General features: G+C 39.4%; 1 protein-coding gene across 1 annotated transcript in view; it reads right to left on the reverse strand.

Moving 5' to 3' along the window:
* The window catches only part of ass1 (argininosuccinate synthase 1), a 33,143-nt gene extending 13,093 nt beyond the window's left edge, over nt 1–20,050 (reverse strand). Inside the window, exons 1-11 of the mRNA XM_077542391.1 lie at nt 19,791–20,050; nt 18,520–18,636; nt 17,122–17,190; nt 16,348–16,536; nt 16,169–16,225; nt 16,009–16,083; nt 14,746–14,816; nt 14,642–14,672; nt 6,548–6,638; nt 1,563–1,647; nt 1,235–1,299 (exon numbers count right to left, since the gene is read on the reverse strand). Of these exons, the coding sequence (XP_077398517.1) occupies nt 1,235–1,299; nt 1,563–1,647; nt 6,548–6,638; nt 14,642–14,672; nt 14,746–14,816; nt 16,009–16,083; nt 16,169–16,225; nt 16,348–16,536; nt 17,122–17,190; nt 18,520–18,636; nt 19,791–19,994 (1,054 nt within the window). The 5' untranslated portion in view covers nt 19,995–20,050. The remainder of the gene's footprint in view (nt 1–1,234; nt 1,300–1,562; nt 1,648–6,547; nt 6,639–14,641; nt 14,673–14,745; nt 14,817–16,008; nt 16,084–16,168; nt 16,226–16,347; nt 16,537–17,121; nt 17,191–18,519; nt 18,637–19,790) is intronic.
* Between the last annotated feature and the right edge of the window lie 181 nt (nt 20,051–20,231).

The raw sequence follows: 20,231 nt of genomic DNA on the forward strand, positions 1-20,231 counted from the left end.
GTTTAATCGTAATTAATCACATGCCAATTTTATATCTGTTATAAATGTACAATAAAAAAAAAATCATAAATTTTTTTAATGAAATGAAAAAAAAAAGTTAAACTAATAGAAATAGTTCACATGAATTTTTGACGTCTATAGTCGTCAATGGCAGTGAATGAGTTAATTTGATAATCGATTCATTTTGATTCACATCATTGAAATCAGAACTTATTTTCCGATTAAAATCTGTTTACGTTACATCCCTACTACTACTATTTATTTGCCCCAGTATCGCTTTCAGGCACTTTTTCAAAATTGTTATATGATGATGACTTTCGACAGTTTCTCCTTTACTGATTTTTAATGGTAAAGGTCTGGACTCGACTTTCTTGCTCCTCCCCCCCCCCCCCCCCCCCCAGGAGAGCGGGACATGTCAATCATCTTTAATCATCTCCAAACAGTGATTTCCGACCATCTCCGCCTGTGCACTAAAAGGTCAGAGGTCCGACAGCGCTGTGACAGGATTGCCGATTGTTTTGTGGCAACATTCTTTGACACAAATAAATATGACCTGACAAAAAAAATAAATAAGTACGACATCCACCTCCCGGCCGTCTTTCATTGTCCTTCTATGGAAGGCTGCTGTCGAATGCACTCAGTGGGAGTACCTCAAGCACTTGGACACTTTGCCCTCCACCTCTTTCCCGTTGCTCTTCCTTTTTCTTCTTTTGTGCAGGCGACGGGAGGAGAAAAGTGGGCTTCCCACTCCCCCCCCCCCATTTCTACCTGCCAACGTTGTGTCACAGCTGCCGAACGGCGGTGAAAAGGTGTGTAGGTGTTTTCGCCCCCCACTTATTTTCTAGCGTTTGTGATGTTTGTCACAAGCAGAGATGAAGTGACAACAGACCGCACAAGTGACAGACGGATGTTTTGCGTCCTGCGGCGCGGGTACGCTCGCAGTCAAATGTTTGTTTTTTTTTCCTCCCGTGGATATTTGCACACACGCCGACGTGAATAGAAGTCTATCATTCCAATCTGTCGCGGAAGACGTAGTTTTGCTTTTACCGACTCGAAGCGCTCATGTAAAATAACTGCAAATTGCGTAAAAGGCTTCCCATGTGAAAAGGGAAAAAAAGGTTTCAATATCGAGATGCGTTTCGGTGTAAGAGCACACACACGAAGCGAGGGTTTTTTTTGAAAAGTGGGCCCGGGGGGTGTTTTCGGATGATTATGAAAGCGTAATTGTTTTCACCTCGGGACTTCATGCCGATGAAACGGTTCTCCACGATGTCGATGCGACCCACGCCGTGCTTTCCTCTAAGAGAGTCACACAGTATTGACATTTAATTGAGCAAATAACTCAATCATTTCCTTGAATGCTACTAGAAATGATTTCTTATATCTTTATTGTTTACACAGCTTCTGCTTTTTCGTAACAAATGACATGTATAGGCAGTTACTTTAAAATGTTAAAATGAACTACATGAAGAAATGGATTTCTTTTTTTTTGGTCAAATTTGAAAGAACAATCAAGCACACTTTCCATTCCATTAAAATAAATACATGACAAAAACGCTCACCCGATCTCATTTAGATATAAAAAGATTTCCAAAGGGGTGTCTTTGGATATTCCTTGCTTCACATTGACCACCTTGACGGGGACACCTGGAGAGGGAGCAAAGATGGCTTCAGTTCATTTGACAAATAATGAAAAATAACACGAGTGATGTACACAATTACAGCGCAGATGTTTTTGTTTGAGCCGCGCGGTAGTGAATTCGACAAAATGGAGCTCAATTTTGCCTTTTACAAACATGCGCTTTTAATGCAAGAAATAGCAAGACTAAAGTGGAAGGGCAATTTGCATTAATAAGCGTGCTGCCATTGGACCATATTATTAAGTCAGTCAGATGTACGTACAACCTACTCACCTGCTTACTAGAAGAAAAAAAATGACACACACACACTCACCCACATACAAAATATATATTGAAAAAAAAAGAAAAGGAGCGCAATGATGATGTCATGTCAAATCGGTAAAATTACCGAATGAACAATACTGAGCTCTCCAGAAAAAAAAATGAAAAAAAAAATGAGGAAAATTTGCTAAATACATTACATTTCCTAATGTCTGCATTTTATAAAATAGAAGAAATAATAAGTGGAAATACAAGTTAATAAAAATAAGTTATATTATTATTACTATCATTGATAATAATAATAATAATAATAATAATAATATTGTTGACATCGAAATCAATAATCATAAACCAAATTCAAAGTCGGCTAGATCACAGTCTCTAACATGGACCGTGTTTTTAAAAAGGAAACCTTTTGGTATACGCGTACCTGGAAAAAAAACGAATTGTTAGGCATGACAAATGCACTCAAATAAATACCTAGTGACAAGTATTCATTACAAGTCATTGAAATCAATAATGGTCAACTAAAACGCATCACAAAAGGGGGCGACAACAAAGAATGGCTAATAAATTCAAAGGCTCGACGCACGTGAAAGCTGTGAAATTGTGGGCCGGCCTTAACCTAATTCAATTAAACACACAGCTTTGTTACTGGCGCTCTTTTTTTTTTTTAGCATTGACACTCTCAGTGTGAGTGTGTGTGTGTGAGATCGAGACCAACTTACCAATCGCCCTATCAGATGCACACATCAATAGTTTATTTTGCTGACCGGGGAAACACCCACATCGGCATCCATCACTGTCAACCCAGCTGCTTAATGGTACTCTTTAACGACAAACATGGGGTGAAGGAGTTCTCCCTTGATTTGGGAAAGGGGTGCTGATACAACAGCATTGAGTGGGAGGAAAAAAAAAAAAAAAAAGAAAAGCCTGACACGTAAAAGACTTGACAAATTTTCTTGGACAAGTGCTTTGTTGACGGGCCATTCGCATATGGCGGGAATCTCGGCGCTCCCATGGAAGCAAAAAAAAAAAATGCGGGAGAGGGTTATTATGGACGCCGCAACCCCACCCGCCCCCCGATAGCTAATAATTAGATTAAAAGTTCAAATAAATTAAGTGGCCGAACGTGGGAGTGTAGGGGCTGGCCCTGTTCCTGCATTTTGCCGTTTCTCGCCATCATTCTGGGTCTCACATCATTCACCGAAAGGGGCTCTCGCTCTTTCTCCCCGTGATCCTTTTCTTTGGGTTTTTTTTTTTTCTCTCGCTGCCTAACAGTGCAGACAATGGGCGCGCTGACACAGTTGTAGGAAAAATTACTGCTTTACATTTTTCCTCTCTGTCTCTCTTTCCTCTCCTGTTTCTTTGGCGTGAAAGGAGGGAGGGATGAAAAAAATGAGAGGGAAAAGTACGGGGGGGAATGGAAAAGGTTCCTTGTCGTTAAATATTCTTTTTTAATCAGTGAGAAAACTTTGGTGAGAAAAAGCAGGGATGAAAAAGGCGAGAGGGGGTGTTTTTTTTTTCTTGGTGGGGGGGGGGCATGAAGTGAAAACATTCTTGCGCTGATCTTGTGCTCAGAGGGAGGAGCAGGCTCGGGGCCTTTGTGTGGACAACTAAAACAGCTTTTGTCACAGGGCGCTCAATAAAAGCCAAAGAGAATATGTGTGAAAACGGCACATAGGTCCCAAAAAAACAACAAAAAAAAAACACTAAACTAAAAAACAGGCAGGGTTCCATCGGGTTAACTATACATGTGGCAATTTCGTGATATTAAAATTACCACAATATCGTCATGTCACGATATTAACAACACATCTGTTAAAAAGGTGACGTTGTATTCCATTTGTGCAGTTTTAGCACCCTCTAGTGGTTAGCTTATTAGTGCAGTTTAATTTTAATTAGCAATGTTTTGGCCAAAAAGGTGAGGTTGTATTCCATTTGTGCAGTTTTAGCACCCTCTAGTGGTTAGCTTATTAGCGCAGTTTAATTTTAATTAGGAATGTTTTGGCCAAAAAGGTGAGGTTGTATTCCATTTGTGCAGTTCTAGCACCCTCTAGTGGTTAGCTTATTAGTGCAGTTTAATTTTAATTAGCAATGTTTTGGCCAAAAAGGTGAGGTTGGATTCCATTTGTGCTGTTTTAGCACCCTCTAGTGGTTAGTTTATTAGTGCAGTTTAATTTTAATTAGCAATGTTTTGGCCAAAAAGGTGCGGTTGTATTCCATTTGTGCAGTTCTAGCACCCTCTAGTGGTTAGCTTATTAGTGCAGTTTAATTTTAATTAGGAATGTTTTGGCCAAAAAGGTGCGGTTGTATTCCATTTGTGCAGTTCTAGCACCCTCTAGTGGTTAGCTTATTAGTGCAGTTTAATTTTAATTAGCAATGTTTTGGCCAAAAAGGTGCGGTTGTATTCCATTTGTGCAGTTCTAGCACCCTCTAGTGGTTAGCTTATTAGTGCGGTTTAATTTTAATTGGCAATGTTTTGGCCAAAAAGGTGAGGTTGTATTCCATTTGTGCAGTTCTAGCACCCTCTAATGGTTAGCTTATTAGTGCAATTTAATTTTAATTAGTAATGTTTTGGCCACTGCCCGCTACTACTAACTACATAGACCATGATACAATATGGCCAAGCCTATTTCTTTGTCACTGCTGTTATGATGAAAAATAAATAAATAAATATGAGCTTTCTGTATAGTTGTTTTTTAAATATTGTGAGCTTTTTTATAATGTATGACTTATATATATATATAATTTTGTGAGAGATTTTTCTAATGTAAATGTGTGTCTTGGCTCATTGGAAAAGACTGCCCGAAGTGACTTTTCTCTGTGATAAGAGGAGCTACTGTCCGCCAGCCCCCCCATGGATACCCTTCATCCGCTAGAAGATGAAGTGACATCTGTGCTATTTCCCCCCCGGCCGGGATGTTTCATGCCATTTTCTCTTTGCGCAAACATGTGACACTCTCCACTATCCGTGCCCCTCGTGGCCAACATATGTAATGAGCGTCTCCCCCCCGGGGCCCCTCGGGGTGCCCGACGTATTAGCAAGACTTCCGGCTGGTGTGTGTGTGTGTGTGTGTATGTGCCCTGCAGCCAAAACATGGCAGGTTCACAGTCAGCAAATGCGCTGAGGTTGGGCATATGAAGTCTGGGTGGTCAGCGGTGATAAAGTGGCGAAGGGGGTCAGTGTTGGAGCAGCAGCCCTGCGGTGACAGCGGCCAGTGTTAAGTAACAACAGTGGCTGACAGGATGGACAGCAACACTCCAGACAAATGACTTTGAAAAGGGAAGCTTGAAAATTGAATGTCTTGTGTGGTCCAGCCACAGCGTTTTATGCATCCTAGTTATGCAAATTATGTTTAGTGGGATAATGTTGTATCTGCTCCATTTTACCTTAGTAATGGAGTAAGAAAAGACAAATCGATCTCCTACTTATTTAATGGGGGGGGGGTCAGGGGTCAGCAACCTTTATACTGTTACTTTTTTAGGCCAAAGAAACAACAAAAAATCTGTCTGGAGCGACAAAACATTAACACAAAAATATGCAGCATCCAACACTTTACGATTCATTTTCATCTACCTTTTTGTCTTCCGTTTTTGGACTTTTGTTGGTAATTTTTGATACGTGTTTTTTTTAAATATATTTTTTTAGACTTTTCTGCCTTTCTGTCAAATTTCTGACATTTTTGGGTAATTTTATGGACATAAGGTCATTCTCTGCCTCTCTTCTTCCTTTTTGGGCATTTTATGGCTATTTGTTGACATTTTTTTCCTGCCTTTTTTGCTATAAATTTGCTCACATTTTTGTGGACATTTTATGGTTACTTTTTAAAAAAAAAAATCCCCCTGGCTATTCTTAAATCAATTTTCTGACTTTTTTGGGGCAATTTTGTTTTTGGACATTTTATGTTTACTTAAAAAAAAAATCCTGGCTATACTTAAATACATTTTATGACTTTTTTTGTGGCAATTTTGTGGACATTTTATGGTAAATTTCGGGATTTCTTCTTTTGTTTTTGGACATTTTATGGTTACTTTTTAAACGTTTTTTTTCCTGGCTATATTTTAAGACATTTTATGACTTTTCGGTGGCAATTTTGTGGAAATGTTATGGTCAATTTTGGGATTTCTTCTTTTGTTTTTGGACATTTTATAGTTTGTTTACTTTTCTGCCTTTTTTTCTGACATTTTTGGCAATTTCATGGTATTTCATGGTAATTTTCTTTTTTTTGACATGTTATGGTCACTTTTTGGACATTTTTATGTATTTTTTAAAAAACCTTTTCATCTATCTTCCATCTCTCTTTTTCTGACAACTTACAAATTTGGACTCTGACATTTTGGAATATTTAATTATTCGTTTGTCTCTCTTTTTCTGACAACTTACACATTTGAACTGACATTTTTACAATACTGTATGTAATATATATATTTTTTTTTTTAATGTACATCATTAATTCATTTGAACAATATTTTATCTAAAAACTAAAAATATAAAACAAAAATTTCTAAAATGAATACTTGATATTTTTGTAAGCAACTGTAACATTACGACATGTTTGAGTATTCACGCTACACGTAAATATATATATTTTTTTAAAGGATCACTTATAAGAGTTTATCTGCAGGTTGAAATACACACAAACCGTTTTTGAACTGCAGCTCCAGTACATCAGGGGAGGAGGGAGCGTCTTCTGGGTTCTTGGTCATTTGATAGAGGTCAGTTGGAGCGTGGTTCTGGAAAAGAACATTCCAAAAAAAAAGAAAAAAGAAGTTACACTTTCACTCCCACTGATGAACAACCTCATCATAGAAGAAGACTTTTGTGCGATATTGACACGTGGCTAGCAGAAGAAAAGAGATGATGAGGCGTGAAAAGTAGTTACTTGAAAATGTCAGGAGTGGGGTGAGCGGGGGGGGGAGGAAGAAAAAAAAAATCAATATTTCATTTATTATTGTATGTGTGGCTCTTCATCCATCCTTGCTCTTTTTCTTATCAGGGTCGCCTTTTTGCTGTTTATTTTCTCCCTTGTATGAATTTACATCAACTACTTAATAAAAACAAAAAACAAATGTATGCTTCCAACTAACAGTATTATGTGTCCCAGTGCACGATGTCCATAATGCTTGGATGCATTTGGTGAAGATGAACGTAACCATTTAACAACATTTTGAAGAGTAGGGACCTTTCGATGATGTACTTGTTTTTCTCTGCATTTGGCATCCCTGTGTTGACACCACTTTCATCTCCCATCGTCAATTTTCTGCCTGACAAGTCCTTCCTATTATTTCACTTTCTTCATGCCAAATGGGCATCAGCGACTAAATGCACTGAAGTCGTTCCCGGCTGTCAGATGTTTGCGTCCCCAAGTCGCCCTCGGCCCGCTCGGAAGTAAACGAGCGTGTGGCTTGCGCGTCCCGCCGACAATTACACGGCCACGGGACGGTGTCCTCCGAGCGGCGGGAAATTGTAGGGCTGCTATGCAAAATAACTACTGAGTGCATTTAAATGGAAAGCTTTACCAGACACGGAATCATCATACAATAACTAATCGGCATTCGTCAGTGAGGTGAAAACGAGCAGCGCAAAAGGCTTTTTTTCCTTTTAACTAAACACCAAAATTGACGGAGAAGGTGCCCGTGTCACCTCTCTGGAATTTTATGCCTCAGTGGCCTAAAAGATGCCAAATGAGTGAACAGGAGTCGGCTGAATGACCAACGTAAAAAGCCTTTTGATGCATAGAATTGATGGGCTGGATTTTATTTACAGCGGAGAGATTAAAGGGGAAGTGTTTAAAAAAAAAAAGTTAATTTGGGGGTTTGAAACTCGACTCAGTAGGTGCTTAATTCATAAGAACCTTCCATTAAACCTCACAATGTTATAAAAAAACAATCTGAATGAAAGCGGCTAGCATAAATGAACTCATTTGCCAATTTTTGCAATGATCATCAAGAATTGATGCCATGCTTTCTCCGGCAATATTAATTAGTGGACTTAATGTGGAATTTCAGGCGTGACCTTTTGTGCAATCCAGCAGTTTTTATCCATATCAGAAGGCGGCCTTTTTGCCGCTTGCTGTCGACTGAAAATGACATCACAGTTGCTCAGGTCTCGGGAAACAACCAATCGCCGTTCAGCTTCAGAAAACAGGTGAGCTGTGATTGGTTGTTGCCTGAAACCTGAGCAACTGAGACGTCATCTTCAGTCGACAGCAAGGGGCAAAATGGCCGCCGCCTGAGACGGATAAAAACATTTTCCACAAATGTATTAACTCATTCACTGGCAGACATTTTGCAAGGCCCACAGAATATTTTGTTCTATTGCTAAAAAAACATGCCACCTACCAAAAGAGTCTCTTCTTTCATCAGGAAAAAAAAAAAAAATATATATATATATATATATATATATATACATACACACACGTTTCCGTTTTGCAGCAATTAGCATTAGAATATAGCCAAGTTTCATCATTATTCACATGGCCCTGGTTGATCTCTTATACTCTGCTGCCACCTGCTGGCCGTTTTTGTAATAACTACATTGCTTCAAGCATTCTTTTCAGTTTCCGAGGCTGCATCAAAGCCTTCTGTATGCTCTAGTATTAAAAAAAAAACAAAAACATTTTTAAAACGTATAAATATGTCTTTGGGAGAATGATAATATTTAAAATAGAGTGTATTTGTACATTTTTGGGAGCAAATTAGTTAATCAAATTTAATTATTAATGACTTAATCAATCAATCAGAATGTCGTGTTTAGACAAGTGAGGTTAGATATAACATGTTATTGGCAAGAAATGAATTTGTCCGAATTCTCTGCTTGGAATGTGTTAAAAGAGTGAGATCAGGAATTCACCTAAAATGGCTGCTGCAAACCATAGTGGCCAACTTCCTGTCCAACGGGCATGGGTGATGGTCCCTTAAACATGTCCACACAAGCTTTTTCCCCAACTTTCCAGGGGTACGAGTGAGTTTTGGGCCAATGTCTTTTTACTCCCAAAATTACATACGTGATGAACACGTGAATTTACAAAAAATTGGTGAGTTTTCAGACATGATTGGGCCTCCGAAAAAGTGATTCATTTGTCAGAAAAAAAGTTAATTAAAAAAAAAGAGAGAGAGAGCGATGATGATGATGACATGTTGAGTCAGGAAAGCTGCTGGATGAATAATACTGAGCTTTCAGAGAAAAAAAAAAAAGAAGCAAAAAAACAATTTTAATACAACGATTTCTACAGGGACTTGAGAGTCCTAAATATTCAAATTTGAGCGTACCACAACAAAAATGGTAGCGCACACTTTAAGGTGGCTGGATACAAAGAAAAAAGATAAAAGTGAGCGAATAGGCTTGTTTGCAGTGTTTGGAAGATCAATGCATTTCAATTGGAACCCCCCGCAGGTGGACTTGTCCCAAAGCCGTGGCCCTGAGTGAGAGGGGAGGAGGAGGGGGGTGGGGAAAGGTAGCGATAGAGAAGGTGGGAGCGGGGTGGTGGAGGGGGGGGGGGGGTCGGGTATTGGTGGCAAATGGTGCGTGAAGCGCACCATCATGTCGCACAGAGCAACTCCTTTGGCAGTCTTGTCTTGGGCCATATTGTTGTGCTAAACGCGGCCCATAGAGCCACGGAGAGGGCTGACGCATGAACTTAAAGCAAGTAAATTTCTATCTTTCCACATATTACTTGCCTCATTGATTTTCAATCGAAGGCCAACAAGGCCTAAAAGAGGCAGCGGCGGCAGGGAGAAGTGGGGGGGGGGGGGACGCTCACCAAAGGGAGAGTTGAGAGGGCCGCGGTGAAAAAACATCCTTGGTGCAATGGCTCGGAAATGACGCTTAAATCACCAGGCTTCTTTCTGGCTTCTCTTTAAAATGCAAAAAAAAAAAAAAAAAAAACGTTGCAAACTGAGACAAAAATATCCACATAATGTGCAGGAGACATGTTTGTATTTGCTGCTCGCTCCCTAAGGACTCGTCTTTGGGAGTCGGACTACACTTTGTGCTCACTCCGGACTAAAGTGTGGGACTTTAGTAAGCCTCACTCTTGGCTGTGACCAACGGATGCGGTTGGAATATTAATGGTGAAAAACAAAAATATCACACACTTGTACGCACGCACATACACACACATACCAAAAAATAAATTAAATTATTATTATTTTTTTTTTTTTTTATTTAAAAAAGGAGAGCACTGATGATGACATGTTAAATCGGTAAAATTACCGAATGAACAATACTGAGCTCTCCAGAAAAAAATAAAAAATAAAATAAAATAAAAAAATCACAGCGTTTCCCCGTCTTTTGGCGGTTTGTTAGTGCCCCGACGACTTCCCATAAAGAGGAAAATATATGCCTGAATGTTCTGCTATATTCTCTGTTTATATTTGTTTTTTTACAGTAGCACTTTTTTTTTCTTCCAATGTACAATGTTTAATTCCCTTTCATTTTCCATGCCAGTTTTACAGTGATGAACTTTTTGAAGCAAGGCCACAAAAAAAAGTGAGAACATGTACAAAAGTAATACTTAAGTGTGTTTTAATAAGTTTAGAGATTGACCAATAAGGCTTTTCAGGGCCAGTACAGATCATTAGTAGTGAAGGAGGCCAATAAATGAGATTTCAAGCCCGTAGTTACTTAGTAGTAGAAAATAATGTTTTTTCTGTCAAAATTTTTCGTACTGCAAACTTTACTAAATAGCTTTTCAAATGTGCAGAATGTTAAGAGTTTTTATTTCAGACAATCAATAAAACAAATAAACGCATATTATATATTGATTAATTTGAACATGAAATGACATTTAAATGACATTCCTGTTCATAAATATCTTGTTTGGCGTTCAAACAAAAGCAAATAGTACAGAGTTGATGCAGCACAAATAACCCAATTTTCTATTGCTCTTTTAATCGCCCGTCGGATTTTTAAGAAAGGACGATGCCAATATTTGTCAAAATGCCCGGTTAATAATCGGTCTATCTTTACTTTAAATGTGTTTAAAGCATGCAGAAGGGGTAAGGCTATGTATACATAATAATAATAATAATAATAATAATAATAATAATAATAATAATAATAATAATGATAAATGGGCTTTCTATAATCACTGATTGCAATTATCACAAATAAGTCTGGAGTGTATCCTGCATGATACTTTACGATGAAATCAAAATTGACATACCAAGTGCGTCTGTGCCGCGACATTCTGTTCTACGAATGGCAACAGGTTGATAACGTACATTCTGCCATCTAATGGAAGAGCATTTAACAGTCAGCCAGTCACGATACGTCGCCGACATACTGTCGATAGAGGAGCAAAGATCCATTATTTGCGGTAAGAACAATTTTTCTAACCAATGTCATAAAACCGGATAATTTTCCCGCGCCACATCTGATGATCTCACACTAAAAGTGCCATGGCAAGTGTTTGGTAATCACCGGTCTAAGTATTACAGGTCAGGCCGCACACGCCCGAAGGGAAGCGAGCGCACGGACCCAAAAGCTGACCTCTTTGCATCAAAGAACACATTCACGCGCACACTTAAGAGCTACAAGCTTCCACTTCCTTCCCCTACAGGCGCTCTTCTGTCTCCCCCATCCATCTTTTCCAACTAGCCATGCGACCCAAAAACACGTTTGCGCTTCCCGGAGGCGAACGGAGCCACCCGCCGCCGCCGCCGTCGTTACGCCTCTTTACTTCTGCGAGCGCTGGTCCGTCCACTTCCTCATCACAAAGAACAAAAGCGGCTCAGGAGGGGCGAAGCTCACTTGATAGAGGCTATAATTAAGAGTGAGTTGATGTTTTAATGACTTTGGACGAGCAGCCTGAGGGTGGCGGCGCCCCTCCCCCGACTGCTCGTGTGCAAGGAGACGTCCAACAGCGATAATGAAATTGGATTTTTTTCCTTTTTTTAAACGAGACATTTAAAAGGCATTTGTAGAACATTATGGAAAGTTTTTGACGAGCTGCTGTAGCCCTGCTCACAAGTTAATGCTACAAGATGGGGGGGAAGGGGAGGGGGGGGGGGGGTCAACAGGGCCATTGTGTTAAATGCTATCAGGAAGGATTCTATGTTTTAATTGTAGAGTAACCTGAACTGCGCTCTGGTCTTATCTATCAGCAGAACATATGATCGACCATTGGGACGTTTCCTCATCTGACTGACAAGCAGGGGGGGGGGGGGGGGGGGTGTGGGTATTTTGTGCCACAGGTGGGAAGTGTGGGGGGGGGGGGGGTTGCCAGATTTGCTCCTCGGCCTTTAGGGCAGTAACTGGAGGAGAAACGGGCTGATACGGAGATGAGATATCCCCCTTGAGATGACCTTCAGGGTCAATCAGCCAATGTTAGGAGATTTTGGGCGATTTGTTTGAAACTCTCAGCTTAGTTTGTTTTTTTTGGAAAGTCAAGAGTCCTGTAATATTTCTTGCATTAACGTAGCTATATTTATTGTATTAATCAATTGAATGCTATGGAGCCCCTAAAGTAAATATGTTTTTCATTAGGATGAGAAAACTTCCCCTATGAATCAGTGTTAATTTTGACAAGCAATTTTAATCTACTTTTATAGTCTTTTGACTACAATTAAGATCATAATTTAGTCATCTGATTGATTGTATTTTAGTTTAAATCTAATTTTAGTTGACTAAATTGACAATTAAGTTGATGTTTTTCTTCAGCATACATTTAGACACATTTAATAACTGTCTTTTTAAAACTTTGTTTCAATGAAACGTGTTGAACTGACAATAATATGCCATCTTAAAACTTAGTTTTCACCAGAATTAAAATTAAAAAAAAAGTGCATAATTGCCTGAAATTAATCTAACAGCTGCACAATGAATGGACCCGAGTGGTTCTTTTCTCCCACCCGCGTTTCATTCCTTTTTCTGATTTGGACTTTGTGAATTTTCGTCACTGTGTTGTTGTTTTCGTTTTAGTCATTGACAAAATTGTCAAGTCAAATTGAATCGTCATCGTCTCAATCAATGGCTTCTATTTTACTTTTCGTTTCATTTTTCGTCTGGGAAAAATTTATTAAAAAATTAAATTAAATTAAAATTATATACTATTACATCCAAATAGTCCAATGTTTATTTATTTATTATTTTTTAATGTATTTACTTTTTATTTTTCTTATTGTATTTTATTGACTTTTTTTTTTTAATTTATAGTTGGTTTTACTAGATTTGATGTGTATGATAGCGTGCGACTCTCAACGTGCAGCACCTTGGAAACGCTTGTTTATAAAATGTGCTCTAGAAATAAAGTGGATCGGATCATACATTAAGATGCTCTTGAGATTTCCCCTTGCGTTCCTTTTCAAAACATTTATCAACAGTTCAAGCTCTCAGGAGGTAGCGGCGGGGTGGGAACGGGAAGGAGATACACAAGTCTAAGTTACAGTGCGCCGCAACTCCAGCAGTGCGGGACCCTTCGCCGCCTTGTGACACCCCGTCCATCGGGAGGAGGGCGGGTGCGCCGGGAGGGGGGGGGGGACTCATCTGTCTGGGCACGCTGTCTTTGTACTTTACTGTTACTGGTGACATTTTGGTGTCACGGTGTCACGGTGAAATGGCTCCCCTCCCACGTCGCAGCCTGCGGCGGCGCAAAACCGCCGGAACAATGAGCAAGCCGAGGAGTTGGGGCTGGAACTCAGGAGGCCCCAGCTGGGCGCGATTGCCCTAACCCTTCCCCTCCCTCCCCCCCACCCCGGCTCCCATGAAATCGGGAATTAGTCGAAGCGTCACTGACGACAAGTCAGTGTCTGTGTGTCCCCGGCTCTTCCCAGGGCCCGGCGAGGACCCCGGGTGAGCGGAGACGCGCACAGACGCTGCCGACACCGTGAGATAGGAGCTTTGCGGGTCGCAGAGGGCAACCTGTATGTACTGCCGTCACCTCTGACCGCCGGCAAAAATCACGGTGGCTCACCAGCGGCCCCGTGGAAGAGTTGTGTTTGTCTCTGGAGGCACTTGAGTGGGCGCTAATATTCCTATGGCGCTACTTTGAGGGGTCAAACCAAGGGGACAACGCATTCCAATTGTGCCAACAGTCGGTAATTGTACAAATGTCAACGCAAGGATTGACTAACAACCATCACTGTAATAATAATAATAATAAAAAAAAAAAAGTAATATTTACTTGAAAAAAACCTAGTCAAGTTTTTCCCTTAAAAATTCTAAGTACATTTTAAAAAGGAGAGTTTTGAGTACATTGTACCAGTTTATTTAAAAAAAATAAAAGCTACTCAAGAGTTGAGGAACGGACCCGCAACCATCAGCTGGGGAGGCAGCCATTCTACCACCTGAGCCATGCCGGTCCCGCTGTGTGTCAGTATATTGATGGTGTCAGGTGGAATCCTAGTATCTCCATGAGACCGGTTTTTGGTCTCATTTTAGACACCAGTAATGCAGTATTAGTGGCAAACAGGAGGAGATACATAAATAAACTGATGAAATGTACTCAAAACTCTCCTTGTAAAATGTACTTAGAAATTCCTGAGTGAAAAAACTTGACTAAGTTGAATTATTTCTGCCGTACAGTAAGAGATAAAAGACAGATTCTTATAAAAGTACATATGTCTATGGAGAAGTCCTACAATCTGCTGTAAAAAATTTTTTTTATTTTTTATCTTTGATTCCTTTATTCCGTTTCTCAAGAGAATATCAATTGCTAAATATTGGCAAAAATAATTTTAATGCTGTGTTGCCAATTTGCCATTATTATTATTATTTTGTGTATCGCGGTGCTTACCTTGGGATTTTCCAGGATGCCAGACTCATAACTGCGAAGATAGAAGGTCGATAACTGAGAAGAATGGATGAACATATTGCATTACGTGGCTAAAATTGGCCTACCTTATATGCATAAGGTTGGCATCCATGCTCCAGGGCGCCCGTGGAGTGACAGGCACGGGGATGCCGTGTTTCTACAATTCAACAGAAAATGCACAGGTGATGATGCGTGTTGTCCGCCAATGGAGGGAAACAGGAGATTCGTGTTATTCAGTACTTTTAAAGTAGCTATCTAGCGAAAATAGTAACCAGGCCGTGTGGATATGTGAAGAATCTGTGGTTTGTAGCAGGTTTTTTTTTTTTTTGGGGGGGGGGGGGGGGTGATATTATCAAGCCAGTAATTCCAAATCACTCTAATGGCCCATGAAAGATGACCAAAATTTGCAGCAGGGAATTATTGCATTTCCCTTAACTCATTCACTGCCATTGACGGCTATAAATGTAAAAAATTCATTTGAACTGTTTTTGTTGTTTTGTTGTATGTTTCACATTTTTTTCCACTTTTGTTAACAGTATGAGTATGAAAACCTAAAAATGTTTTTACTGTTTATTTAAAATATATATCAAATTTGTGACTAATTGTGAGTTAACTAGTGAAGTCATGTGATTAATTACAATTACAATTTTAATCGCCTGATGCCATAAAAAATAAAAAAAAAAGAAGAAAAAATTCAGGAGTGTCAGACGATTAAAATTTTTAATTGTAATTAATCGCATGACTTCAATAGTTAACTCACGATGAATCACAAATTTTATATCTGTTCTAAATTCTAGGTTTTCATATTCTTGTTAACAAAAGTGTGTGGGGGGGGGGGGATGTGAAACGAATAGAAATAGTTCAAATTAATTTTTGACGTCTATAGCCGTCAATGGCAGTGAATGAGTTAATTGGTCAGAATTTTTGTTTTTAGAAATACTTTATTTTGTTCATCTATCTATCCATTCCCGCAACTGAGAGTGACATGAAGAACAATTAAATGTTCTTCCGCAAGATAGCAGAAGGTACAAATAAACTGTGTGTCCACCTGTTGCCATTTATACAAGGGATTAATAGAACTGAGACCATTATTTCATTTTACATAGTACTTTTTGTGACTTAATAAATATGTAAAATATGCACATTGGCTCAATAAAGGTCAGGAAAATCAACTTTCTAAGAAAAAAAAAAAGTTTGAGAAACACTACTGAAAGGTTAGTACTCAATGCCGCCAAGTGGTGGCACGCATGCCTTGACTGCCATCTAGTGGACAAACTGCTCAATGACAATCTAGTAGGCCATGTGGCCATGACAAACCCAAATGTTTTTTGCTTGACCATCATACATACCTGTGCGTATTCCATCAGGTCAGTTCTCCCTCGGAATCGGTTGTAGAATTCCGGGATCCTCCAGGGTGCAATAATCTGCAAAGCACACAGACAAGTGGGTGAGTAAACCTTTTGGGCCTCCGTCCAAGGCTCTCTCTTGCAGGTCCGTCACATGACTCACCTTAACCCCCGGATAGAGGGCGTAGAAAGCAAGCTCAAAACGGATCTGGTCATTGCCCTGAAGGGAGAGAAAAAACAGAACACACAATAGTGTGTGCATGTCATTTTGGAACCTTTTCTGTAATCTAAAAAAAAATAAAATAAATAAATAACAGCGCTGAACGCAAACAACTAGCTCACCTTTCCCGTGGCACCATGCGACACATACTGGGCTCCCTCCCGCCGCGCGATCTCAATCTGGCGCCTGGCGATGCAGGGCCGAGCCAGCGAGGTGCCCAGCAGGTATCGGTCCTCGTAGACGGCGTTGGCCTGGACGGCGGGCATGATGAAGTCCTCCACGAATTCGGTGCGAAGGTCTTCGATGTAAACCTGCAGTGAGGAGGTTGCGTTTCAAATATTCTGTTAAGAGTTTTTGCCTTTTTTCGTCATACTTTCCTCACTTACAGCAGCTTCTTCATCAGGTTCACAGTTTAGAAAATATTTTAACGTCCTTTGTTGAAACCAAAAAACGTATTTATACGTTTTTTAATGTTTTTTTTTTTTATGCTAGAGCATGCAGAAGGCAGCTTCTGACATGAAGAGGTGACTTAAAACAATTGTAGTTATTACAAAAAACGGTCAGCAGGTGGCAGCAGAGTATAAGAGATCAGCGCCAAGGCAATGTTGCAACAAGCTCTTTTTGCCAGTGTTTTCAACAGCTTTGTGAATAATGATGAAACTTAGCTATATTCTAATGCTAACCTCTGCAAAATGCAAACAAATAGAAATATACTTTTATTCCTGATGAAAGAAGAGACTCTAATCTTTCTTTTGGTAGGTTTCATGTTTTTATAGCAATAGAACACAATATTCTGTGGCCCTTGCAAAATCAGTCAAAATCCAGTAAAACAGCCGGGAGCGAAGGGGGTCGCTTCAGCGAAAATGGACGGGAGTGAATGAGTTCGTATAACGTACCTTTTTGGCACCGAGGCTTTCCGCCTTTTTGCGGGCAGCCTCAAAGTCCTCATCTTGCCCAATATCGGCCTACAAAGGAAGGGAAATGCAATTACACACCACGGCGATTCAAACGCTCTCCTTTTCATTGATTTTCATCTGCGGCAGGAAACAATTACACTTTCGCTGGCCGATCAGCGTAATCCTGCTAACTAAGTCATTTGCCACGTTTGCTATGGGAACAACTGTTCAACTGTAGATGGACAATGGGAACAACAACAAAAGGCAGTTGCTGTTTTGACTTTTAGAGTGAAAAGCAGATAAATGTGCTGATTACGCAAGCACCCCCCCCCCCCCCCCCCGCGGGAAAAAACATGCTTATGATGCAGTGGCATTATTTATTCTTTTGTCGCACTAACAAATGAGAATCACGAGACACCTAAGCCCTGTTTGTGCCTCTCGAGTAAAACGGCATCAACTGGTTGAATAGAGCACGACAAGCATACAAATGAATTATTTTGTTGTTATTTTGGTGCCCAAAGTAAGCGTGTTGTGCGCAGGTAAGCTGGCAGAGATTGTAAATATTATTATTATTTTTTCAAATAAATGTTCTTTCCGTTCAACATATCCGTGACTCCAGTTGCTTATTGTGCGTGTGTTGATTTATTGGTTCAAATTAAATTAACTCGTCCTAGAGATCAACCTAAGAAAGCGGCCCCCATACATCTACTTTGTGCGAGGTAGTGATATAAATAACAAAATAAAATAAAAATAATAAATAAAAATAAAAAAAGCTAATAAAAAGTTACTTGAAAGATTTTGTACATGTGTGGTCACTTAAGCAGGTGACATGAAAAGATATTTTGTAAATAGTAGCACAAGCAAATAACATGGTAATCCGTTAAACATGATGATGTGTTGCCACTTTACAATAGCGGTTGGAAAAGTATTTGCCGTTGATTTGTTCACATTCAAATATAAGTTGTAAATGATAACAGTCTACAAATATAAGCGGAATCACCGATATTGAACTTTAGACTAGATCTGCAAAATGGTTTGTATTACAGTCGATACTAGATGCAAATTTTCCAACATCATGACTTCATCTTTTACTTACGCATTTGAACGATTAGTAATGGATATTTCTGAATCACGAGTTAATCATTAGTTAATATTTGCAAATTACCAGTTCATAATTCTCAAACAGTCGCAAATTATTAGTTCATCGTGAGTTCATATAATAGCTCATCACGACTTCATATTTTGTTAATGCATAAGTTATTAGCTAACAATTTGTAAATGATTGATTACAATTTATTAGTTCAACATCACGACTTCATCTTTAACTAATGTATTACAAGTGCTTAACTTAACAATGGCTATTATAAAGTGATAGCAAAACCTTCCTTCAAATCTTACCATATAAGCAATGATGTCATAACCCCGCTCCTTGAGCCAAACCAGAATACAGGACGTGTCCAGTCCGCTGCTGTAGGCCAAAACTACCGTACCTTGAGACATGATGGCGTCTTGTTGCTACCGCAAGCCGTGACGGCAGAGAAAAGACATTAGTTAGTGAATACAGTCAATATGTAACTTGAATGCACCGGGGAGTCATAAGAGCCTCCTTTAAAATGAAGTGGGGTCATCATGCAGGAATTTCCCCTTTGACACAAAACATTTTCTATATTCTAAACCTCATAATTAGAGAGAACAATCTTCCGACGAATTGAAGACACCCTCAGGTTCAGATCTCTCTCTAAATTAAGGCGTTTGGAACAACAACAAAAAAATGCTATGTTTTAAGCCATACCTCAAACTTTGAAGAAAATCTGAGAAATTATTGTCTGATTTTAGATGAATCAGCTGGACATGACCTACACACACTTTGAAGTGAGGACCATAATTTAACTGTAATAGAGGATACCATCTACTAATGAAAGTGGACGTTTACTTTATCCTAAAAATTAAATGCATAGTAAAATACTAATTACCAGCTGTGGGGAATTTGGGCAATATTTCGACATCTGGAGCAATTGGACAGTTACAAAAGGCACATAACATTTATCAAGCAAATTATCAAAACAAATAAACATTTTAGAACATTGCATCCTCAGTTTTTTTCATGAATTTAGCATGGCCTTCAGAGGAAAAAAACAGCAACCCAAAAACGTAAGTGACCTATGACTATGCAAAGTGAAACGTTCCACATGAACGATGTAAACAAACAAAATTGTTCTGGAACACTAAAGATATCAACGGGTTTGACTACTTCGTTCATCTGTCCATTAATCCACTGGACAATGTACCTATTCATTGGTAAAGGCGTGTTGTGAAAAATGGGATTAAACGCTCAATTTTTCCCACACTTTACAGAAACTGCAAATGCCTCTTTTGAAAATCGAGTCTTTCAGGCTTTTTTGCTCATTCACACTGTCACGTATCGGATATTATAACAGGTAACACATGTGTCACTGTATTACATTAGTAGTACGAAAGGAAACCTGACCAACAACAACAACAACAACAACAACAAAAAGAAACCCAAAATCTGCATTTTAAATAAAAGATGTGTAGTGACGTCGCCTTCCACGAAATGCACTATGGTCGAATTTAAAGCAGCCGCTCTTGTCGCCGAAAGAACGCCATGTGTAGTTAAGTGTAATTTCTTGAAATGTGGCCATACTTACGAAAAAAAGACGGGTAAAAGTCAGCAAAAAGATGTTTTTTCTCAGACTAGCTTGCAGTGTCAGCTTGTCGCTGGGGAGTGAGTAGTTGCTGTGACAGTAGTCACGTGCTGGTTCCAATCGCCGCTCCCTTATTAGTCCTCCTATGATGACGTCATGCGTTGCATTGCACTTGAACTCGCAAGAAAACAGCTTAATGTTTGCCATGTTTGGCTTTTGATTCCAATTTGTTAAATAAAGCACACGCAAAAAAACACGCAAGTTATAAAACTGTAAAAAAAAAAAATTAAAAATCAAATAAAAACAGGATTGCGTTCAAGTGAAAGGGCCGCCATCTTTGGTTACTTTACGCCTCCACTCACTTTTAAAGGGCCAGTTCATCTTTTTAAATCAAAATCAGCGAATCACTTTTGATTCGGCTTGTTTAATAGTACATACAAATAT

Source organism: Vanacampus margaritifer, chromosome 14 (genome assembly GCF_051991255.1).
Source record: "Vanacampus margaritifer isolate UIUO_Vmar chromosome 14, RoL_Vmar_1.0, whole genome shotgun sequence".
Lineage (NCBI taxonomy): Eukaryota > Metazoa > Chordata > Actinopteri > Syngnathiformes > Syngnathidae > Vanacampus > Vanacampus margaritifer.